Raw genomic sequence first — 24,291 nt, 5'->3', positions numbered from 1 at the left:
ATACCGTTGAAACCAATAATACATTCATATTATAATTATTTGAAGTAATTTTGCGTCAAAACCCCGAACTTCTTCGAACACTATGACATGTACAGGGTAAGCTCACCACCAAGCTCCGGTCAACCGCTGAACCTCGATCGCCACCGACATTTTGTTTCTTTATCCCACCAACCTCAGAGCTTAATCAACACCTCTCCAAGCCCTCATCTTCCTTCTCCTCTAGGTCTGATATAGCTGAGTGCAGGCTCGTCCTGCGCAGCGCCCAATCTCCGCACAAAATGCCGAAACGTAAGCTCCCTCCGACCGAAGAACCCTCCGAACCACAAGAAGTATCTCAACCTCGGCCTTCAAAACGTTTACGTTTCGCAAACGTGGCATATAACCCACCTTCCCGCGATATTCTCACCACGATCTCCTCCGAGCTTCTACTGCGAATATTATCCTTCCTGTCGTCGTCAGAGTTACTGAATATCTCTCCCACTTCACAGCGTCTTTACCGCCTTGCGTCGGATCCTCATCTCTGGCGCGAACATTACTACGAGCGCTTTGTCCTGCCGCGCGCTTTACGTATACCTGGATTTAGACTCGGTGGAGCTGAAGGAACCAAGTTACAGTATTCTTCGCGACGAGCTGTATGGGCAGATGGACGAAAAGGAAGAGCGCCGCAGGATGAGGTTCTGAGAGAGAGCAATAAGACCGAGAGCGTCGACTGGAAGAGACAGTATAAGTTACGTCACAACTGGGCCAGAGGAAAATGCGCAGTGGAAGAGGTCAGCGTACGAGATGCGCCCGATGAGAATGGAGGACAGAAGAGGACGTTAGTCAAGGTCGTGGAGGGCATTGCAATAACGGCCGATTCGGAATCTGGACTGCGCGCATGGGATCTTCGAACGCGGCGACCGATTGCGCAGCTCAACTTGCACGAGGAAAACGAAAGCGACGATAATGCACCGACATCACTTGCGGTGGACGAAAACGGTCCTGGAACAGTAGTGGATATTGTAGTGGGATTCGCAGATGGCGGCTTCGGACTTTGGCGGTTGAACCTCGAGCGGCAAGAACTATTACGGAGATATCGGCACGAGAAAAGTTGCAACGGAGAACTTGTCGCTGTCGCTTGTGGATATCCTTATGTCCTAACAGCGACCACAGCGGGTTTAATATCGCTATACACGTTCAACCGCCCAGATGACAAATCCTCGGACGACGCTGCGAATAGTGTCAACGACGAACCGTCATCGAAAGCGACAGCGACAGCGACAGAGAAACCACCGAGCGCGATCCTCCCGCCTCCATATCTCCTCACGTCGCTCAAGTCGCACACCACCCACTTGCCACTCGCTCTATCGATACGGCGCATGTCGTCCTCTGTGAGCGCCTCCATCGCCTACACCTTCTCTGCCCGAGAAGGCTGGTGTATCGGCATTCAGGACTTGCTGATAACGCCGTCAGCCGATGGCTCCGACGTCGACACAATATCCTCCCGCCTCGCATCGACACTCCCCATTGCAGCCTCTGGCGGCGCTGACTCTACTCAAACCAATGAGTCACGATCAGGGCTTACGACTCTTTGCTACAGCCACCCGTATCTTCTCGCCACGCTACCAGACAACACTCTCGTCCTATACCTTTGCACGTCGACTGCGACATTCCTATCACTATCCCTGGGTATCCGCCTCTGGGGCCACACATCAGGCATCTCAGATGCGGAGATCACACCGCGGGGTAAGGCTGTGAGCATTAGCACGCGAGGAGACGAGATCCGCGTATGGGAGCTGGAGGGCCGCGGCGGAGGCAGCAGCATCGAGGTACGACCTACGAGCAGGCAGCCAGCCGATGACGCAGGCATCCCTACATCGGCGCCAAGGGCTGAGTGGGAAGACCGCAGGAACTGGGTTGGCTTCGATGATGAGATGGTCATCGTTCTCAAAGAGGCGCGAGACGGTCGCGAGAGTCTGATGGTCTACGACTTTACATGATCCCAATTGCCTCACGCCGTCATATTTGACGTGCCAGAAGAAGCATCACCATGACCACATTGGGACACGCGCAACAGGAGACTCTGTCGCGACTTTGCCGGCAATGGCAATCGCCGCCGCCTCCAGTTCACGCCACGCTCCAGGGGAGAAATTCCGGTCACCCGTGGCATGTTGAGAATTGCAGCGCTCTGGAACTCACATCATCCGGGAGCATGGGAAGAACCTCTCTGATAGTCCTGGAAGCCACCACCACAAACCAATCGTCTTCAGTTGAGGCTCCTGGGGTCAAGGCAGCACGGCTGAAAAGTCCTAGCAAGCCTAGCTGGCGCAAAAACAAAGACAACCTTGGTAGACACCACGACACGAGCAAGGGCACGAAATATATCGATTGGCTCCGAGATGACAATCGCGACAACTGATAGCTTATTGCTTGGGCGTTACAATTAAACTCTGAGCGGCATTCCCACCGACAGACGGCCCTTCGCGGCGACTGGTTAGCACGACGCCTCAAGGCTGAAGCAGCGCCAGGCACGTCCCTTTGCTAGCTGGAGTTTATTGAACGGCATGAAAAGCCAATTCAAACAAAAAACAAGGCAACTCCAAAACCAAGGTCGTACAAAAGCCGCATCCGCATCTCGCCCGTCAGGGGGTGGCTGTAAGAAGCCAAACTCTCTCCGGCGTAGCATCTTAACCTGAGGCCAGCTGGGATGACTTGTCAAAAAGCTTAGAGTAGCCAACAATTATCCCAACGCCGCAAATAGAAATCGTTCCTTGAAAGGGCAGATCTTCAAAGGCCCCTCGTTTCTGAAACGACATCCATTGAGTTGAGTCAATAAAACACTGGAAGTTTACTGGGAGAAGCCCCAGCTAAATTGGCGTTGCATGCCATGTTATGCATTATGTGGCTCCACGGCATGAAACAAAACCAAGGTCGTACTGACAGCGCATCAGAGGAAACAAGGGAAGGAAAGGGAAGAGGCGAGAGGCCTACGGACGGAGTAGACAGACAGTACCGACTGGTAGCTATCAATTGCATTGCACCTTGCCATTCAAAACGGTAGACGCGTTACACAGGACCATTGATTCACTGCGCCCAAGCAGAAGCTGACACGCTGGGCTACTGGATTGACCAAGGATGTTTGCTTCTGCCAGCGTATCAGCTGCGCCAATTGCATCCCGCTCGAATTGACAGGATAACGCCTCAAATGCAGTGCTACTGTTTACCTGGCAGCCTCTTGTTCTCTTTTCCAGTCCTGAGTCCTCACTCCAGAATCAGTGTACGCCACACTGGCTGCCCGCATCTTCACCGTAAATTTTATTTACCAGTATTTGCTCTCAGTACTCAGAGGCAAAAAATAGAAGACGATTGATGGCCAGAGGCGAATGCTCGGTCCCATTGGGTAGCATCAAAATGACCGCACGATATTCGTAGAAACTGCACGTTGCCGCTGTTGGTAACCGCGTAAAGTGATACCCCCACCAGACGCGAGGGGTTCGACTTTCACATGGCAAAGCTAGCAAAGATAGAGGGGGTCTTTGCTGTGTCTAGTCAAGCCTAGGAACCAGACCCAGAAGACGGGGAGGGATTTGAGGTACCTCAGCGGGGCCGTCCGTTATGGAGTCGAGTTGTCTTGTGGCTATGGATCATAGTGGAGATTCTTCTTTCCAGGCGGAGAAGTCGAGTGAAGGGAGGGAGTGTGCTTATCATGGACTTTGATATGCGGAGCAGCGCCGATAGTTGCTCAATGCCATCGAAGTCAACAGAAGCAATCATCAAGTGATCAGTGTCTTGACTGAAGTGATACCTGAGCATGGAACACTATGAGAACCTTGTTTTTGACCGCCGACATACTCATAACCGAGGAAGAGCTGGAGTGAATCGAATTGAATTTGACAAAACCACCCGTGCATGCGGCCCGAATCTGCCTTAGCCGCTCAACAAGGCGGGCGACATATCAACCGCCGCCTGAGATTGGTTGAACTGAGAGACGGCACGTTGAAAAAAAGGGAAACGGAGGGCCGAATTCGAGGGACACAACGGACGGGGACGGTGTAAGCAGACGGACTCTAGAACTAAGACGGTGGATCAATACCTCTCACCGTTTCTTTGCGTTACAAATGCCGAAGGGTAAAAAGAAAATAACGCTGCAAAGTTCCATTGCTCGATTCAACCCATCTCAAGCAAGCCAAGAGGTGGAGGCCCGAAGCCGAGGCATGATATGGCGTCGCGTGGGTGTCAATCAAATTGGAGAGCAAGACAAGACAAGACACTTGATACTCTGTGCTTGGTGTTGACGCTGTAGGCGCCTGAATAAACAATTGTGAGCCCAATCTTGTGATATAGACACTCCAGTCATGGCAACCATTTCAAGAAAGTCGATAAGTGAGGCATAATATCTCAATTGTTGATTAGAAGAAGTTGAGTCAATTTGACTTGCTTGACCCCTCTATCGCGGGGTCGCGCCGGGCATCAAAGAACCATGGAAGCGAACCAACAGTTCACTCGAAGCCAGCACTAGTGTCGAAGGGTCCCTCCACTAACACGCCCGTCAAAGACTGGCCCCTGTGACGAGCATTTGGATGACGTCTTTCGCTCAGCCTTTGATGGATGCTCGAGGTGGTCCAGATCGCATTGGATCCCAAATGTCGTGAGCTTCAACTGCACGACTCGCCGATTTCCTTGGTTTGATGCATCCATTGCTATCCCTTCTCTGTCGCTTGAGAAGGGAGATGGACAAAAGATGCCTCAATGTTGACCGCCCTTGCAGTCAATGAATGACATTGGTCCTCACAGTCGCACAGGCCTAATGTCCTTGGCGCCTCCAACTATGTTCCGTCGGTCACCAGCATTAGCCTCGTATGTGGAGTTGATAGACAGTTAGACACTGAGACAGTGCTGGTGACCTGCCGGCGCGCGCAGCACGCTGAGTCCTTCATTAACTTCCCGAATTGATCCAGGATGTTGGGATAGGCTACGCCGTTTCATTTCTCCGATCCTGCGAAGTGATGTGGGTGCCAGAATTGCCTCTACCCGAGATTCATGCGCTCAGACTCGCGCGTCTCAAACTCACGCACAGAATCGCCCACTGTATTGTCTCAGACCAAAGCGGTCAAATGATATATGGTAGTATGGTAGCAAGGCGATATGGGACGGGTGACGCTTCACGGGACATGCCTCGTGAGCGTCTTGACTCCAGCCTCCGGACTCAGACGCACCCTTCCCTGAGCTTATGGTCCTCTCACATTCAAGAGCAGCCCTCATAGGTGAGCCTTCGGAGTGAGGGCGGCCACCACTACGACGGATGTTGATCAGCCACCACCGATTAAGGAGACGGAATGGATGGTACGGAGGATACACGCGCCGAGCGGGCCGTTTCACAACCATCCATGCCATTAGAGATTGAAGCGCGGTAGGCCGTCGTCCCGACTCTGCTACCAGCCTTTACGAGCAGAAATGGAGGGCAGATGCCCATCAACCATTGCAAATCTCAGCAACTTCCTTGCTTGTTGCAACGCATGTCTTGCATTTGAACCCTACACAGTTGAATCAGTGATAAACCAGCGTTTCGTTATCAGAAGAACTGATAAGCCAATCCCACCATGACTTGTCATGTGCTCCCTCCCACCACTTGCTCACCTGCCAGAGGACGCCGGTTGAAGATCCAAGGCCAATGGTGGGGAACCTGGTTAGTTCATCTGTAACACCCGCTGCCAAACTCTGGGGAATATCCATTTGCTATCGATAAATATTCGGAAGCGGATATCAATTGTCCTTCCCACCTTGTCTCTGAATGAGAATCGCAGCAAAGGGAGGTGTGCAGCTCGTTTATTTCGACAGTAGCAACATGATGCCAAGGTTACCAACCATCAAACTAGATACGCATGTCCCACCTCGGTATTCATGGTTCGCGGTTGCTCGGCTCGGGCTTCCTCCGTCATTGCTGATGTGATCAAATTCCAAATTGAATTGAACTCAGACATAGCGTCCTCGTACCATCGTTCCTCTCATTGCTTTGCGAATCCCTCATGGTGTTGGCTTTGCCTCAGGCTTACACCTTAGAGTGGCAATGCGTTTCATTTCGGCTTTATGTACTATAGCAACTGTCCAGCTCCGTTCGGGGTTCGTCAGGCTTTACTCCGTCAACTAGGCCACGCAATTGTGCTGTCTTGGGGCAATGCTGATATGAAGCGTCCGGCTCACCCGACGGAGCACTCTGCTCCTGTCTCAAGCTGACCAAAGTGTTGGATAAATTTGCCCATAACCCTGACTGTGTCATTGTTGGGAATCACCACGACAAGCCAACATACCTCATGCTACTTTCGGGTCCAACGAAGAAAACCATCTCATGTCATCGAGAGATGATGACGTTGATATTGACCATGATGCAAATGCCATCATGCCATCATCTCGTTCAACAACAACTCAATCCATCGTTGAACGCTAAAGTTCACCAATCAGCAATCCTTCCAGAAGCCCAAACGTATCAGTGCCACAAACTCCTTATCGATAATTCACTCCCCCCTGGTCTGGGTCGCCCCCAAACCAGCCAAGACACTAGACCAGACATGACTTGGTGGCAGGTCTCGTTTTGGGTTCTCTAGTCTGCTCCTGCGGGAGTCCAAGCCTGTTTCTCCATATCCTGTGACTCACATCAATTCAGTGTGGGGAGAAGTGAAGCCCAAAGCCTGAGGAAGCAACATAGCGATGTGTATGTACGCAATTGTGTGAATAATGAACATTGAATTGACATTGAATTGTAAAATTGGGGATCAATCGTTGGGAGAGCAATGGTCGCCTGATACTACCATCTGCTGAGAGCCACGTAATTTGAGGACGACAGTTGTGAGGCCGCCAATTGGTATCTCGGCTAACGCCCAATGACTTACACAAAATAGTCCTTGATGACAGCGTAAGAGGGAGTTGTGCTGCATGTCCAATTATGAAGTCCATGGCCGTTCACTGGTCGCCAACTCAATGGTTGACTTTATTGATGTTCCTTTCTTGCACTGCAATGTCTACGTCGGTCAGAGACTAATTGAATCATGAACGGGCATTAATCAGGGACAATGAACCCTCGGTCAGAAAAGTTGTGACTCTCTTGCATGGTGGGGTTCATCGCTGGGTTTCCCCAACAAGCAATCTTCAGGGCCCTTCAGGGCCGAAACAAAGGGTCTGGAAATGGGAATCCGGATGCGGGAACGATTGACGAGATGCAGAGTGCCAAACGGGTAGCCACGAGAATTGAAGACGACAGATGCACCGCGAATGCGCGCAAATCAACCGGTTGTATCCTTGAATATCCACAAACGTGAATGCAGTCGCCGTAGATTGCGAGGTATGCATATCAGCTCAGAGTGCCACCTTGCTCGCGAGCATGAGCCTGTTACGGTAGGCAGTGGGCTGAGGCAGAGTGACTTGGATAGGTAGGTAAGACTGGTCAGCCAGACCGCAAGTCAAGACAACCGGTGAGATAACGGGCTGTTAGTCTGGCACTCACAAACAAGAAAGTCACAGCCAGCGGAACCAGAGTTGGCGCTCAACATTCTTGGTTAATTGGGCGTCGGGCAGCGAGCAAGAGGAGGGCTGATTCAAGACATGAACCGTCGTCACACGCAGAAACCACAAAACCACACGCCCCTCAGATATTAGGCGTTATGTAGGCACTGTCGCGATCGTGATTTGCCTAGGGAGGTGGGAGAAAGGAGGAGTCATGTATGAATGGGTTTGACTCTCGGATGAGAAGCAGAAGTGCAAATGAGTAAATTGCAGTGTAGTGGCTACCACCTAGGTAGGAGGTGAGGAACGTGGGAGTTAGCGTACCTAGTTGAAGATAATGAGTGATGGTGTCGCAAAGGCCCTCGTGTGATCTTCCAAAGTTCAGATGGCATCATGATCGACCAGATATGAGCATGTGTTAATGTAGGGACGCGCATCTGCCGCCAAACAAACGCAGGCCAGATCTCTTGCCCGGAGACTTCTGTAGGAACAGGAAGATGAACCATACCAAGCTCGGAACTAGCTGGGTTTGGGAGATTTGGCGCCGGGCCTCGTGGACGTTACCAGTTCTGACCAAGCCACTCAGCGCCTCCCAGGACATGATGGATGGCTAAATAGTTTAGGTGGGATGTGTACCTACATGCTGCATACCAAGGCTGTAATGGCGCACGAACTCCTGGCATCACCACTTTCTTGGCCTACAGAGACAGTCAGCCAGCCTCATGCATTGAGACTGCGGTTTGGGCTGAGGCAGGACGAGTGAGAACGCAGCGTCTCGCTTGCGTATACGGTGAGAAAACACGGTGGGATATGGCATCTTGGTGACCACTCATGATGAGGATGCTCGTTCTGTGGAGACGTTGGACTGATTGATTACCGTATCCGTGTCACCGTGAAACTGGGGGGGGGGGGAACTGGCGTCTGTTCCCGTTGCTCGCCTCGCGCACCCGCGACATGGTTCTTTGACATTGCTTCCGTTATTGAATCCCGGCTGGGTAGGGGCTGTTGGTTGAAGCAAATTGTCTATTCTTCGTTCAAATTAAGTTGAGATTCTCTCTGGCCTCCTACCTCATTCTTCTCCACTCACCTTATTCTAGAATTCCTTGGTGGAATTGACTTCATTGACCAATTCCTGTGGAGCTCTCGGATCGGAAGTCAGTGGAGGAAATGACCGAGTCAAAATGGCGAATCGCCAATTGCACTGGCTGGCTAGGTAACAATGGATTGGACAATGGCATGAGTCAGAGGGCAAACAGGGAAGAAAAGTTATGGGATGAAAAGTGGTTTGTAATTGAGAGTTTACATTTACCTTGGTCAAACTAACACAAGAAGAGGCAAGGCACTCAACTCAGTCTGATGGAAGGGAAGGAGGAAGACGGCGCTCACTCACACCTTCCCCCCCGTGATTCAGTTTCCAGACGGTGGGATATTTTGGGAAGGGTCAGCCCGTCACCGTCCGTCAATCACCCACTAGCGGTATTCAAGTTCCAGTGAGGTCACACCCCCTGTGGCTAATGAAAGGTCCCTGATGACCTGTGCACGATCACGCATGACTGCTGAGTACGAAGTACAGCACAAGATGGGTGATCGGGGACTGCGACATTGGAGGAAAAGTAACTGTGTGATTCAATTGATACGAGCAGCTGCCAATTGACAAATTTTTTGTGAATTGAAGCATCTCCAACCACGTCCAGGCTCTCTCAATGGGCTATGCTTCCAGAATAATGCCCCTCGCAAAGTCTATCTGAGCTCGGATCCACTTCTATTCATGGATCCCAAATGTTTGGCATCTGAGGTGAGTCTGAGTGAGCTGCAGCTAAAACCCGCGCGAGTGCAGCCTACAGGTAGTCACTCACCGGGGGGCCCTGAAAGGGAAAAGCAATGGATGAACGTGGAGGGAAATGGAGGAGGGCTGAAAGAAGGCTGCTGAATTGAGATATCCATTGGACGATACAAAGCGTCCATTTTCAGGCATTGATGGAATGCCATTGAAACAAAGGAGACTGGCCATGCATGAATAGGGGTGTGTTTCTAGTCAGTCTTGCATCGTTGCACTGTCACATTTGATTGTGGCTGCGTCAAAATTCACGTTTGTTTTACTAATCACACTCCAAAGTGATCTTCCACTCCTTGTCCTGACCCTCCGTTTCCACAGGACGCCACCCGACTGTGTAGGTGTGAGTGAGAGTGAGACTGTCTGTGAGTGAGTGAGTGAGTAGGAGCCATTGATTGCGAGCATCTGCGCGATTGTGTTAGTAGCAGTCCAATTCATATCAATCATGGCACGCGCCTTTCCAGGGCCATTCGCTTTCTCTACTTCTCTCCTTCTTTTCTTCTTGTTTCCCTCTTTCTTCACTTCTTGCGCCTCCAGCAATATCGCACGAGCTGGTGACTGGCTAATGGACCCTTTGCACTCTGCTATCCACACTGCAACGTCTAATCGTCTCTGAGCATCACCTCAATCAATCCATCAATCAATCGACATCTCGTTCCACTGCCCCCCCCCACTCGCGCCCACTCTCCTAAAGACTCTTGAGTCTGAGCTGCTTGTCAATAAACCAATCAAGTCCACCTAAGCCGAGATACTACTTGTCAAGCGCACAATCGTCACAGTGGTTCCTGCTCCGGCGCCTTCACCAGCGGAAAGGAACTTGACTTTCCAATTCATTACGACGAGTGTGTAGCAATTAATCCAATTGCGACCCAATCTATCCCCAATTGGACTTCCATTGAAAGCACGGGAAAAGAGTCCGTCATTGATGCTACCTAGTGCTGGTTTGTTACCGAGCCGAGACAAAGGCGACTCCTTTCTTTGCTTTGCTTTGCATCCTCCATCTTGAACTCTTCTCTTCATGCTTAGCATTGCTGCGCGCACATAATTGGGTGCTCTGCATCTCCTCTGTTGCAAATTCACGCAAGGTTTACTATTGCTTTTATTATAAGAGTATAATCATACTCTGACCCTTAATTGTCGTTTTTGCCTTTTGCATGCGCACACGCGCGCAAACTCTCTTCGCTCCTGTCTGGGTATATATGTTGTGTGTTTTACCCAAGAGAGTATTCTACCATTGTTTTCCTCAAGCAGACCTCTTCAAACCATTTCAGCTTGAAATCTGCCTGTTTCCGCCCGCTGCGCCCCAGGCCATCCAGTGATCCCCGTCTTCAGCAGGCATATCTGCCACATCATCAAGCCAAGTCAAGCTCTCGGCCGACCCTCAAAAGTCGTCAGGTCGCGGCCAAACTAATTGCCCATTCGACTGGCTCGAGAGTCATTGCTCTCAAAAGTCATACGGTCTGGTACGGTGCCCGTCCCACAGATCGAACAACCCGCGGCTCTATTACTGTTTATCGGAGCCTTGTATCTTGCTTGGGATTCTCTGTTGAGGCCCCATTGCTTTGCACTGCACTCTCCCCTACTGAGTACTCTACCCTACCCATTCGCCCATATCGACAATCGCATGTCGACTTGCAACAATTGAATTGCTGCACTGCACTTTCACAGTCATCATACGGTTGTCCCCCAATTGAGTGTACCCCTGGCCCCGCCTGTTGAGTGCCCAGACACTCCTATCACCCCATACCCATATCAGCATTGACAATTACACCTACGTGCACTTACACACTCGAATCACTCTGGGCTCAGCGTTCTCATAAGAACTGCCCTTTCCACTTTATCCCCCATCATTCTTCTCCCTTTTTAAAAGAAGGAATCATCTCTGTCACTCTTCAATCCGTCTCGGAGGTAAACACAATTCGTCACTAAACGCCGAAGCAAACTCCGCTGCCTTGGGTCGTTACAGTCCTGCGCTACAGCTCCTCACATCTCACTCACAAGCACTAAGAGACTAGGAGGGTCTCGTCAGTCGAGATCTCACACACACATCACACCCCCCCTCCTTATAACTCCGCCCCCCTCGCCCCCCCTCCAGTTTCGCCGCCCTGTTGCTGCCTACTAGGTACTCTGGTCTAGGCGCCCACCCAGTCACTGACAGCGCACTTACATACACTTTTGGGTTGGGCATACGCAAACAAAGTCGACAAGACTCATTCGGGCTTATTCAGGCCTTTCGTCAGAGCCTATTAATTGAGAGCCCCTCGCCCTTTTAGATTGTTCTAAAAGGTCTCAACGGTTTCGCCACGCTCCCTATTGTCCACGTCACAGCCATTGTGACTGACTGATTGCATCTCGTGGCTGACAAACCACTTTCGCTTTATCTGCGCCATGCAACCTTCTACCACTTTCGACGACAATATAATCTCGTCAGTCAAATTGCAGACTGAACGATCCTCGTCTCCTCTCCCCTCTATTCAATCTCTCTCTCTTCACTACTCACTATCCGGTCCCTCAAACAACACAAACAACACCACAACAATGGCGGCCAATTCTCCTTACTCTGCGCAAGCGACAAGCGCAATGCCTCCTCCAGCCCATCCTGCCTCAATTCCTTCCAGGATGCAAATCAACAGTCTGATGTCGCCTCCAGACCAAGCACACGATAGCTTCTACTACCACACCGGAAAGGTCGACTCCTCCTTCTCCTCCAGCAAGAACGCTTCAGGACAGACTCCAATGTCTCCTCCCATCTCGCCTTGCAACAGACCTATGGCCACTACCGAGACACCAACAAACTCAACGGGTCGTGATATCGTTCTCTACCCAGATGATGCGTCTTCCAGTCCAGCCCAGACTCCTCTATTCCCCCCAACCCTTGAGGGTCGTGACCATAGTCGAACGATTGAGGAACACATACAAAAGAATATCAACGACAAGATTTTTGTTGAGGTGCCACCACCGACACGCAACGACTATGAGCTTGTGGCTTCGTTTCAGTCGCAACTCAACATAGCTTACGCACAAAACCCAAAGGCATGGATGCTGTCAGTGACTAAGCAGGCTCGTGACGACAATCATCGCATAGCTCAAGCCAAAGCACGCGCTCGTCCCTTGGCAGCCAAAGCTCCCCCCAAGATATCTCGGCCTCGCACCGACAATAATCGGGTTGCGAAACCTCCCGGGACCGGGCGGACTATTCGCGTTCAACCTACCAACAGCCCTAGACGACCAACTCCTCAGTTCAGTGCCAATGACATCAACATTACTGAGCCGAAACCTCGGGCTCAAGGTCCAGACAAAGATTTTGCATCACTGCAGGACTTCTGCCCATCACCGAGCGTGGTTCCCGCGCAAAAGAACTGGTGGAAGGTTGATTGGAAGGGGAACCCACTCGACAACAGCAACGACCCTCATCGACATCTTCTTTCCCCTGAAGAAATAATGCTGGCAAGCCTCCTGCGCCTTGACTGTGCGACATACCTGACCAGCAAGAGACGCATTTTCATAGGCAGGCTCAAAAACTTTAGGAAAGGGAAAGGCTTCCGCAAGACCGATGCCCAACAGGCTTGCAAGATTGATGTCAATAAGGCCTCCAAGATGTGGACTGCCTTTGACCATGCCAAATGGTTTAGGGAGTCACTCCTGGAGCCATTTGAGGATGCTATCGTGGACTAGTGTCCTTCACAAAGGTGGACGCTTTCGAACTTCGTGGGCCACGGCGTAGCTTGTCCTTCATTTGCCGCTTGTCTTCTGAGCAACGAAGCTTGTCACCTGAGTTACCTCATTTCACTTCATTTCATTTTTCCTGCTGAACCCACATGGTTGGGTCAGTATATAAGAGTCAATCGGAATTACGGCACATTAACTTTTTTTTCTTTTGGGCGATACACCATAGCATTAGGGATTCTCATCTTCACGATACCCGGAGTGCATATATACCTGACCCTGACCCCTTTGCGATCACGTCACACCACTCCACAGTTTTCTTTTATTTCATTTTCTATCAAGGAATTCGGTCTTGTCCTGCCCACCCCTCCCCTCTGAAGTCACGTCATCTTCGAGGTTGTCGAGGGCGAGAGATTGTGGGCAGCGAGGTACAGCATGGAAGGATGTTTGGCGTTATCGTGTATGGCCCCTCCCAGCAGACTCGGCTGGGCTTTAGGGAGCTATTTTAACTGGACTACCAGGATGCAAGCGTTGTGCGCACATGTGATGGCTAGTCATGGCCGTGGACTTGAATATTACTGGATGATTTCAGGTCAGCGAGTATCGACTGCATGCAGGCGCACGCCTAGGCAGAGGCACAACCTTCTGACCTTTGAGCAGAGATTGGATTACGGTTGCCCTTTCGAAGGGACTAGTCTAGCTAGACAATACCGAAATGAATTGTTTACTCAAGCACTTACTACACTGCCATGTCTGTCTATCGGCGAGATGAATGAGAATACTGACCTGATTGACGGAACGACAAAAAAGTCTGCTCGACATGCTGTCACAAGATCAAATGATTGTAGGGACCCTTGAAAGAAAATGCCTTGACTTCAGCCCTACACTACACTGCACTTCCATTTGGGGGCCGGTTCGCTTCCTCTAGAGGTTAAGCGTGAGCCATATTTCTGGGTAAGTAAGGGACATAACCTAAGCATGTCCTGACTGATGTGCGCGGGTGAAGCCGCCGTTGCAGCGGGGACCAAGCCATTGGCAAAAAGAGAGAGAGAGGTACATTCCCAGTGAGGTCTCACCAAAAGAGTACTTTGGCTACCTAGGTAGGGGAGGGGGGGAGTGTGGACGGACGGGACAAGGCCAGGCCAGGGATTTGGGTGAGTGGTCACTGGTGGAGTTAGACAGCGGGAGCTTATCGGGTGGAGCAAGATGAGAGAGGACAAAGAAATGTTAGTTGTGGCGCTGTGGCTTGAAGATGTACAAACGTTCAACGTGTAAGAGGCACATGTCGTTCAGGGCTTGTGGTGTTTATTCGTGAGAGATTGAAAGATGGGAGTTTGTTTGAAGACGCCTTGTGTTGCGGGAATGCTGTGAACATGTACGTGCTCTTTTCGAGGCTGAAGGACGAATTGTGAAGCCTATAAAGAAGCTTGTTTGCGAAGCTCCTCTCACTTCGCTGGCTGGGGGTCACGTCGGCGGTATAAACTGGAAGCAAGTTTCATTTCGAAGAACTTATATGGTGGTATGATTAAGAAGAAGCTCTGTTGTAAATGACGTGCTAAAGAGTGAGGCTAACGAGGATACAATGAGTCAGAATGCATACGTGTTCGTAGATATTAACCTCCGACATTTGACTCAATAGAAAATGAGGCTGTAGATGACTCCCAGTCTTTCACGCTCAACTTTGTTAATGCTTCGTGGCAGCATGTGCCCTTTCATTGCTGCCGACAAGCCTTGACGAACTTTGTCCTTACCTTTCTCATAGCTTGCAAGGTTCTCAGAGTCGCCACCACGCTCTATATGACATGTAGCTCTTGCGAGACCAATTGAAGCCTGTTATTTATCATGACTTGATTGACGCTTCACGATCTTCACTGGACTTAGTGTGGATTGACAAATATAGAGTCACCTTGGAAACTCACATCTCAACCAATTAACAGCCATCATCCGGTATGGTGTAGTGGCTAACATTTCGCGCTCTCATAACCTGAGAGATCAAGTACCGCGGAGCCCAGGGTTCGATTCCCTGTACCGGAGTTTCTCTTTTGCATTTTTTGATATCTGAACTTGCAAGTTGTTTGTGCTGTTGTCTTCTTTTTGTTTGAGGTGGTGATCTATTTGAGTGGGTGGGCGGTGTCCATTGGAGGTTGACTGATAGGGATCAATGAGTCTTGAGCAATTGCCTTTTGGCTATATCAACCGGTGTTGACCAGTGACTTCAGAGGATCAATTGGCAACACGGCTCGCTGGCTGTTTCACTCTCAGCAATTGATTCTCTTTGTGAATTGTTGTGGAGTCAATTATCTTCACGTCTTATCGGTATTGTAACTTATGCTAAAGTACACCTCATGTCAGAGAGCGGGATGTTTCATACATCTAAGGACATTCACTTCCAGCTGCTGTACCGTTGGTACCTGGGAAACAATTATAGAAGCCAGTATGACTCATGCGATTACCAACAAGTCGAATTGAAGTCATGTCTGCAAATCATTACGGTTGATTCATTATGTCATATCCCTCTATAATACAGCTTTTGCCCCCCATCAAATTTACTGACCAGCGGCAATAGTGTAGCCACCATCAACAGCAACAGTCTGTCCTACCAAGTACTGGTTCGTAGCAAAGAACAGCACTGTAGCAGCCATATCCTGATCCTTGCCAGCCCGTCCAGCGGGAACCTTCTCAGCATACTTCTCCTTGGGGATGAAGCTCTTCTGCGCCTCGTCGCTGCCATCGGTGGTCATCTCAGAGGGGAAGACACCAGGGGCGATACCGTTGACGCGGATCTTGAGCTTGTTGCTCACAATCTCGGCGGCGAGCATGCGTGTGAGATGCACGGCTGCACCCTTGGAGGCGTTGTAGGCAAAGTGGTGCTGAGACTTCTGGATAAGACCGCTGATGGAGCTGATGTTGATGACTGTTGAGCTCCAGCCTTGGTGCTTCTCACTGCTCTTCTGCAAGAGAGGCAAGAAAGCAGCGGTGGTGAAGTACAAGCCCGTGACGTTGGTGTTGTACGTCGAGTTCCAGTCCTCAAAGGTAGCATCCTTGTTGTCGAAGAGGTTCTCCTTCATCTCCTGCGCAGAATCGGCCTCGACCTGGAACGAGTTGCTCGAGATACCAGCGTTGTTGACGAGAATGCAAAGGCAGTTCTCGCGAGAGGAGTACTCCTCATAGAGCTTCTGGATACCCTCCTTGTTGCCGACGTCGGCTTGGATGGGGATGATCTCGCCGGCGATGTCCTTGCCGTACTTCTCAACGACGGTGTCGAGCTTCTCCTTTGTGCGACCGGTGATGTAGACCTTTGCGCCGTTGACGGCGAGGGCTTGAGTGGCCATGAGACCGATACCAGAGCCACCACCTGTATATGTTAGCCATGATTCTTAGCTTAGAGCTTGTTGATAGACGCACCTGTCACGAGAGCAACCTTGCCCGAGAGATCAAACAGAGCATCGCGAGAAAAGTCTCGGTGCTCACCACCACTTGCTGGTTGTGTTCCTGACATTGTTCGTATAGTGCACTGAAAGTCCTTTCTGTTGCTTGAGGTAAAGGTTCGTAGTTGACTTGAAGTTGAGACACAAGAGTTCTTAACAAAAGGAGTCGTGAGTCGAAGTGAAGGTGCAAGAAAGCTTCTGGAGCCAAGTCTAAGAAACTGCCTGGACATGATTCTTATACCAAACAATTCTTCAAATGAGAAAAAGAGGGGTAGCTAAGGTACACAATAAAAAGCAGAAACTGCAACTGGCAAGAACTGGCACTTCAGCCAATGCCCATCTTACCTTTAAGTTATGCTCCTCTCTCACCCAATGACGAGCTCATGATGAGATCAGCACTTTCTCTTCTGCTCAGTCCATGACGAAAGACGGCGGAGGAAGTGATCCGTGAATTGGGTGAGGGAGGGAAAGAAGAGTAGAGAGGGTATGACAAGCGAAACAACAATTGGAGTCTCTTGCAGCGTGAGGCTCTATCATGACGTCGACGTGGGGTCAAGATGATGAATTGATCGAGTCCTCATCGCGATCTTCACAAGCTTACAAAGAAAAAGTTTGAAGAGAAGCCGTTGATCAGCCAAGCCACAAGTTGCCGTATTTAGAAATCAACGGGTGAATTGACCTCTCAGATTGAGAAATGGCTTCATAGCGTGGTCATGGCTACTTAAGTAGAAGTGTGAGGCTTAACATGTAGCTACCCCACTATAGCTTCAACGGCATTCAACACCATCACGATCCTCTTCGAGGCATTGACAGTTACAACAACCCTCGATTGTTTCATTCACAGTAATCCTACACTTGCATCCGATATCGTCTCAATGAAGACCTCAGCGGCGTTACCCAAACCAAACGCCATTCCATGCATTCCAAGTCTCCTTCACTCACCCTGGCGAGCATCATCTATTTAACCTCGATATGCTGCACTGCCTTCTGCCACTTTTGCTCGTCCGTCCTGTTGCACTAGATTAGTCCATATCCATCAAGGTTGTACCTATTAAATGCTTACTTGTCAAAGCGCAATAGCTTGCCCAGCACCGGCACAAGCTGAGCTCTTAGCTTGGTGTCCTTCTGCTCCAGGAACTGCAGTAGAATCGTCTTGAGATAGACCGTATCTGGAGTTCCGCCAGCAGCCGGCGAGCCATTGCTTCCGCTTCGCACCGAGTCGAACGAACTACGGCTTGAGTTGGCCACGAGCTTGGTCTGTACTGACTTGAGATCCTTGGATACCTTCTCGTATCGTTGCCTTGCCTCCTCCAACATTCGTCGTAACTCGGCTCGCTGCTTCTCAACATCACGGACTTGCTTCTCTGATGCGTCGAGAGCTGTACGCAATTGTGATGCTGTTGTTCGAAGCTCATCGGCCTCAGCTTCAGCCTTCTCTTCTACCGATTCTAGCTCTTCTCGTCGTCGGCGCCACTCCTTCTCACGCTGCTCGAGCTCATCTCGTTCATGTGTCAGAGTCTTGACCTCGCGCTCCAGATCCTTCAGTTTCAGCTTCAAGTCTTCTGTCTCGCGTGTCTTGCGTCGTGCAAGGGTACTCGACTCATCCTCGATTCGATCTCGCTCCTCGACAGCTGCCTCCATTCGCGCCCTCATCTCTCGTACCTTATTATCGGCACGCTCATCGACATCGGCCAACAATCGTCGCATCGTCTCGCCCTCACGGGTACGCTCCTGAAGTAGTCGCTGAACCTCAGCAAGCTCCTCCTCCAGCGACTCAGCCTGCGACTTGGACTCCTTCAGCTGCACAGACATCTCGGCGGTCTGGTCTCGCATACTGCTCAACAGACCCTGAGCATTGCTGTACTGCTGCGTCTTGAACTCAGCCTCCTCTTGCGCTGCCGTCTTCTCCCGCTTCAGTTTGTGCATCTGCTCTTCAAGTTCCTTCACCTTGGGTCGCAGCTTGCCAAGCTCCTCCTGTACTGTCTTGAGCTCTGCCTCCGTCTTCTCAGCCTTTGCACTAATCTCAACCTTCTCGGCTTCGGATCGGCGAAGGTCTCGTCCAGACACCCGTTGGGCATCCTCGAGACGAAGTTTGGCGTTTGTCTCTGTGGCCAATTTCTCCTGTAGACCCTTGATCTCACTCTCGCGATCCGAGGCTAACTTCTGAACACGCTCCACATCTCGCTTGAGATCTTTCTCTCGCTTCTCCATATCCTTGAGCTCCTTGGTCTTGGCTGCGAGCTCCTCCTTCGTAGTCTTTAGCGTAGCAGACTCCTGGCGTAGGCTCTTCAACTCAGGCTGCGCCTTCTGTAGCACCTCACGTAGGTCTGTAAGATCCTTGAATCGGTTCTGGGCAAGTTGTTGAGCAGCGCCCAGGTCGGTTTGCAGAGTGGTCGTCTTCTCCTTGAGCTCGTAGTATTCTGTCTTCAAAGACTCCATCTCGCTTTGCAGCTTGGTGCTGACTTCGGCATCTGAAGCAGATGAGTCGATCTTCTTCTCAAGATCAGCAATCTGTGTCTTGAGTTCCAACTTCTCGGCCTCGAGCTCTTTGATCTTTTCCTTGGCCTCGACATGATCTTGGCCGATTGTGAGCAGGTTCTCTTGGAGTGATTCAATCTCCTCGCGCAGGTCCTCCTCAGTCTTGCGCCTCTTGCTCAGGCGCTCAATCTGCGTATCCTTCTCAGCAACCTCCTCCTTCAGCTTGGCGATCTCAGCCTCAAGTTCAGCATTTCCTTCAGGCTCGGCGGGAGCTGCTGGCTCAGGAGTCTCCACAACGGCCTCTACAGTTGGAGCTGCAGCACCGCCGGCACCACCACCCTTGCCCTTCTTCTTCTTGTTCTTCTTCTTGTTACCACCGCCCATAGCCGCAGCAGGTTGTGAGGCCGCAGGTGTTGGAGTTGCAGCGGGAGTGGGTGCAGCAGGAGCGGGCTTCGACTCCAGTTTCTTGGTTAGATCGTCAATCTTGGTCTGGCTCTCAGTCTTTTCCTTCTTCAGAGCCTCGATCTGGCTGTTGAGGTCATCGATCAACTTCTTGGAGATGTTCTTTGCGTTTGAGGTCTTGGCCAGCTCGGCGTCCAGTTCGCTCGCGCGCTTGTCTGATGAAGCAAGTGAAACCTCCAACTCATCAACCTTGGCTGTCTGCGCGCTCTTGTCTTCTTCTAGCTGTTTGAGTTGGTTTTGCGCCTCTTGCAATCTTTGGTTTAGAGACTCGATCTCCTTGTTGCGCTCATCAAGCTGGGTTTGCAGAGACTCCTTGGCGGCGGCAGCGTCGCGAGATTCACTGAGCTCCCGGGTCGCATTCTCCAAGTTCTCAACCAGACCAGCGCTGTTCTCCTTGACGGCCATAAGCTCCTTCTGGAGACCTTCGACTTCGGACTTGAGCTTCTCTATTTCCTCGGACTTTGAACTAAGGTCAGCCTGAAGGTGGGGAATTTCATCGTCGTAAGAGAAGAACTCCTCGCTTTTGTCCTTGCGCTCAATAGTGGATTCAGTAACCTCAGATAGTGACTTTTGCGGCTTATGCTTGGGTGAGAACATTCCCATGACGGAGGAAACAGGAGACTTGGACTTTTCGGGGACCTCAGGGGGAGTATCTTCGTGCTTATCGTCCTTGGGAGCTTCAGATTCCTCGGCCTTTGGCTGAGCCGAGTCTCCTGACTTTAGTGCCGTAAGCTCCTCCTCCAGTTTCTTAGCCTTTTCCTCGGTTTCGTTGTGCTTCTTCTGTAACTCTTCCTTATCTGTCGAAACCTTCTTCAGCTCCTGCATCACCATGTCGCTTCGGAGGTTCAGTTGGTTGAGATACTCGACAAGAGCTTCTGGGTCGCTGATGGAAGTCAAGGGAGTGTTTTCTCGGAGGGCCTTCTCGAATGGTTCGATCGCTGTCGCTCGCCTATGGGCAACCCGGTAAGATCGAAGTAATTCTTTCAACATATATTAGTTTCATGTGCCTGGTGTGCGCATTCGTAGATATAGCCTTACCGGGATACGTCGCTTCGAGCTTCTCCAGTTTGCGCAGCTTCTGGCGGATCTCAGGGCTCAACTCTTGAGACTTGGTAGCCTCTGGCCTGGCCGCTGAAGCGTCATCTCCACCATCCTGATTCTTGCCCAAATTGGCCTCATCCTTGGAATCATTTGAGTTCTTTTCGTCCGATCCGTTGTTCTGAGTGTCACCATTGTCGGTCTTCGAATCGTCGTTTGCAGCAGGAGGCATTGGGGTAGTAGCTCGGCTCGGCTCACTCTCGTCGTCGATCACAAAAGCAGCCTCGAATACAGCAGGATCTGGGTTCGGTGCGTCGCCAGCATCGGCAGCTTGTTTCCTAGCCTTTGCGCGCTGAGCTGGTGTGCCATCGCCCTTGCGCGACGATGTTGAGCGGGTTCTCGAGGGTGACCTGGATTGCTGAGCTGTCTGTGAACGGGCTTGTTCTTCGGCAATGGTCCGATCGATGGCACTTTTGAACCGCTGAAACATGTCAGTCGTTGCCCATATGAAGTGCAAACAGATAATTATCACGGAGAACTAACTTGGAACATGATGGCTCCCTTGGGTCAAAGACCGACGTCTTAAGATACCAAGGGACGCGCGTAATTTAAATATTAAGTACGAATCTTTGAGGCAGAAAAATACGAAGAGACAAAAGAAGGTCTAGAAGATCAATGTAAAGAGAATAGTAGGCCACTCAACAAAACGCCTTCATGACGATGCGAAGGTTGGCAGTAATTAGTTAAGCTGATGAAAGGAGTTGCAGGGTCTCAATGGACAGAGTTACAGCACTTGCTTCCGAGCCATGACCGATCCCGTCAAATTTCTGGGGTAGGATTGTGGCGTTAAATGACTGTGGCTCAGCCGCTCAGGGCCGCATTCCATATTCGGCGATATGTCAGCAACAATTTCTTGATCTTTTTGGTCTTAATGTCCTTGACAATTTGTGAGTCTTGAACTAGAAAGAGAGAACATGAGGCATTCGAATGACAGTTCAATTGATTGCAGGTGGTTGATCCATTGTTGCAGGCCGATAGCTGCACTCGCCTGTAACATCGCCTGTGACCTGTAACTTGTGATATCTTGATGCTCAAGATATACGGAATAGTGATAAGTCACTCTACTAAACATCCGAGTAGAAGTAGCTTCGACGATTGAATTCTGTAGTCAGACATTTATATTCAGTTTATCAAGCAAGCCTCAATATTGACCTTAACTGCTATCAAGTTCTCTCTGGTCGTTGAGCTCAATTGATGATCTTCAAGCATCCAAATTTGGCATCAGTGGAGCCACTATCCGTACAGGCCCCCTAGACTACAAGCTGCAGCTCCCTGTCCTGCTCTGTCTAGGAGAGGAAAGAAAACCTGAGACAGTGATTCTAGATGACAAAAGGATTTGGGTAAATGAGCATAAATTTATGATTGTTTTAGGATGAGTTCAGAATATCTTTTGCTGGGCTTATTTTGACGTCCTGCTGTAAAGTCTGACGTTTTTTGGGCCTGTCCTGCTTGGACTCAGATCAGTTCTACCTTAGGCTGCCCACATGCTCAAGCTCAGCTGAATGAGGTCACTCCTGGCGAGAAGCTACCGTCACAACTTCACCATTCCTTTACATCACATCACATCTTGTCTATCCTTCACCTTTTCTTCGTACCGCTATTGTTTCGCCCATATCCTGGGCATACCCTCCCTTTCTTATCTTCTTTTCATTCTATCGTCTTTCCTTTGTGCTTTTCATACCGCAAATCTCCCCCACTGTTACGTACCTTGCCCGATCAAAATGGTGGCCTTTTGGCCCTGGGGGGTAAGTTGGCATCACTAGGACTTCATTGCCGGAGCTAATATGACTTGCGCAGGGCGAGTCCTCCTCAACTGCCTCCTTCGAGAAGACCCTCTCTACTCTGTCGACCAAGATCACCGACACACAAGCATCCCTCGACAAGGTCCGCGCAAGCTCTCGCCGCACGCGTGTCATCTGGACACTCTACCTTAGTTTCGCTTACCTCGTCTATGCGATCGTTCTGCTACTTGTCGTCGGATATAACAACCTCGGCGCCTTTGAATGGGGCGGTCTGACCGGTGGCCCTGTGCTGTAAGTCTAAGGCCTCCCTTAATTCCTGATGCGAATGCGACTCAGGCTGACGATATCTTGACAGCATCTACGTTACACGCACGACCCTAGCCGCATATTACAACTTTCGCATCGAGAACTTGAGCGCTCGACTCAAGGACCATCAGTCAGAGCGCGCAAAGACGATCCAGAAACTCAAGGATGCCACCAAATATGACTCTACCATGGAATTGATCGAGAAGTACGGCGGGGCTGATGGAAAGGGCAAGAAGAAGGAGGGTGAACAGAATGCCGATAAAGCGCCCAATAAGCAGCGACCTGATGGTCCTCAAGGAGTTCCCGGACGAACGCGCATGCCCCCTCCTCCGACAGCCAACATCCAGCGCCCACATAGCCCAATGCCTGCTTCAAATCCCATGGAACCAAGTGCTGAGTTCGCTCCTAACGCCGAATTCTCTGAACCCCCTCCGCCTCCTATCGCCCCCGGTACTCCTCAGCCTCCTTCGATGCCAACCGGTTACGCCTCATACCAGACCGGGCCCCCTGAATCGCACTGGTACGACCGTATCTTTGACGTTCTTCTTGGCGAGGATGAGACAGCGCCCAAGAACCGCATTGTGCTTATTTGCAAATCATGCCGACTCGTCAATGGCCAAGCACCCCCTGGGACCAAGACGCTCTCTGAGGTCGGACAGTGGAGGTGCATGTCCTGCGGCGCTCCTAACGGAGAAATCGATGAGGGAAAGCGCATCATGAACGAGGTTCTCGACGCCGCTAAAGACTCTCCTACAGATGGCGAGAGCGCTAATGAAGACTTCGCTAGTGACAAGAGTGAGCCAAGGGAAGTGGGAAAAAACTAGGGACCTTGATCCCAAATGACCATAAGACTTAGGTAACTTATATAAGCTTGAAACAGCTTTCATAGGTTTAGGATGCCTTTTACTGAGTTTATTTTATTCTTAGGATTAGGGGTCCTAAGTTTTCGTCCCTCCCCTTAGGGATCAAGGAGGAAGACGAAGACGGTTCAACCATGAGCGTTGAGAAACGCTGAAGAAAGTACAAGAAATGATATGTATTTACTATGTAATTCTATACGAGCACCATGGCGGTGACAACTACGGGAATGAGGTTTGGGTTTGGGTTTCTTTAATAATGCAACTACTTTGGAACTTGATCACCCTAGACTGGTCTTTAAGGAGGGCATTGGGTCATGAATCTTTGACTACTACGTATATTCCTCATCGAGAGAACCATATGATATTCTAGTGTTTCCCGATACGCTCTCCTGTCTTCTGCGGGTGTTACTGGTCAGAGACTGGTGTGTGCATGATGGTCATCTGCAAGAGTTCCTCAATTAGGAGATGTTAGGAGGAGTCATCCCCTGATGAATATTATTGGTAACGATACGGGACTCTTTATCGAATGGCCATAAACTGCGAGTCCTGAAGAACTGAACAATGAGAACGCTGGCTGTCATGGGCTGGTGCTATGGGGGCCATACCTTTTGCCCATATCTTCCTTCGTGTCCAAACCCCATCATCACTCCCGCTGCGCCCTTCACGATCCGTGAGACGAGAACAACCATGATCTATACTACCATCACATGCTACGAACAGCATACCGAATTCGCTACAGACGTCATGAACGTAACCTCTCCCATTCCACCCAAGCTCTCCTCTCACCTCTCACGCCACAATCACAAATCATCGATGTGAAGCAGGTCAAGTCTATTATCGCTATACAGTCTTCTTACTCCTAGACCCCCTTGTCCCAATCTCAGCAAGGTATCGATGCGCCTGGCCTACTCTTCGACCCTTACCCCATCAAACGTCGCGAA

At 50.5% G+C, this 24,291-nt stretch overlaps 6 protein-coding genes and 1 non-coding gene across 8 annotated transcripts; 4 read left to right on the top strand and 3 right to left on the bottom strand.

The window, feature by feature from the left end:
* Positions 1-49: 49 nt before the first annotated feature.
* FVEG_17447 (hypothetical protein) lies at positions 50-8,371 on the bottom strand. Its single transcript, XM_018906695.1, has 3 exons — positions 8,117-8,371; positions 1,820-8,045; positions 50-1,731 (listed from the first exon to the last, which is right to left on the bottom strand). The coding sequence occupies exon 2, from the start codon at positions 5,371-5,373 to the stop codon at positions 5,047-5,049; it is 327 nt and encodes a 108-aa protein (XP_018761228.1). The 5' UTR covers positions 5,374-8,045; positions 8,117-8,371; the 3' UTR covers positions 50-1,731; positions 1,820-5,046.
* FVEG_17448 (hypothetical protein) lies at positions 166-3,047 on the top strand. Its single transcript, XM_018906696.1, has one exon. It carries the CDS (start codon positions 279-281, stop codon positions 1,977-1,979), a length of 1,701 nt encoding a protein of 566 aa, XP_018761229.1. The 5' UTR covers positions 166-278; the 3' UTR covers positions 1,980-3,047.
* A 1,364-nt stretch (positions 8,372-9,735) lies between the features above and the next one.
* On the top strand, positions 9,736-13,740 carry FVEG_13101 (hypothetical protein). The gene is made up of 2 exons (XM_018902482.1): positions 9,736-13,568; positions 13,637-13,740. Exon 1 carries the CDS (start codon positions 11,699-11,701, stop codon positions 12,983-12,985), a length of 1,287 nt encoding a protein of 428 aa, XP_018761230.1. The 5' UTR covers positions 9,736-11,698; the 3' UTR covers positions 12,986-13,568; positions 13,637-13,740.
* A 1,179-nt stretch (positions 13,741-14,919) lies between these two features.
* Positions 14,920-15,010, top strand: FVEG_17449. Its single transcript has one exon. It is a non-coding gene; the product is annotated as a tRNA-Glu (tRNA).
* Positions 15,011-15,420: 410 nt separating this feature from the next.
* On the bottom strand, positions 15,421-16,886 carry FVEG_13102 (gluconate 5-dehydrogenase). The gene is made up of 2 exons (XM_018902483.1): positions 16,382-16,886; positions 15,421-16,331 (listed from the first exon to the last, which is right to left on the bottom strand). Exons 1-2 carry the CDS (start codon positions 16,632-16,634, stop codon positions 15,523-15,525), a joined length of 1,062 nt encoding a protein of 353 aa, XP_018761231.1. The 5' UTR covers positions 16,635-16,886; the 3' UTR covers positions 15,421-15,522.
* Positions 16,887-16,975: 89 nt separating this feature from the next.
* Positions 16,976-21,174, bottom strand: FVEG_13103 (hypothetical protein). The gene is made up of 4 exons (XM_018902484.1): positions 20,926-21,174; positions 20,383-20,863; positions 17,468-20,324; positions 16,976-17,413 (listed from the first exon to the last, which is right to left on the bottom strand). Exons 1-4 carry the CDS (start codon positions 20,932-20,934, stop codon positions 17,362-17,364), a joined length of 3,399 nt encoding a protein of 1,132 aa, XP_018761232.1. The 5' UTR covers positions 20,935-21,174; the 3' UTR covers positions 16,976-17,361.
* A 616-nt stretch (positions 21,175-21,790) lies between these two features.
* FVEG_13104 (hypothetical protein) lies at positions 21,791-23,864 on the top strand. 2 transcript variants are annotated; one of them, XM_018902486.1, is made up of 4 exons: positions 21,924-22,187; positions 22,240-22,475; positions 22,540-23,346; positions 23,418-23,756. In XM_018902486.1, exons 1-3 carry the CDS (start codon positions 21,945-21,947, stop codon positions 23,312-23,314), a joined length of 1,254 nt encoding a protein of 417 aa, XP_018761234.1. In that variant the 5' UTR covers positions 21,924-21,944; the 3' UTR covers positions 23,315-23,346; positions 23,418-23,756. The 2 variants fall into 2 exon arrangements, with proteins under 2 accessions (XP_018761233.1, XP_018761234.1); XM_018902485.1 differs by having other exon boundaries at positions 21,791-22,187; positions 22,540-23,864.
* Positions 23,865-24,291: the final 427 nt, after the last annotated feature.

This window comes from Fusarium verticillioides, chromosome 6 (genome assembly GCF_000149555.1).
Source record: "Fusarium verticillioides 7600 chromosome 6, whole genome shotgun sequence".
NCBI classification, from domain to species: domain Eukaryota; kingdom Fungi; phylum Ascomycota; class Sordariomycetes; order Hypocreales; family Nectriaceae; genus Fusarium; species Fusarium verticillioides.
Note: the sequence above shows the minus strand (reverse complement) of the source record. Positions and strands in the feature narration are given on the sequence as shown.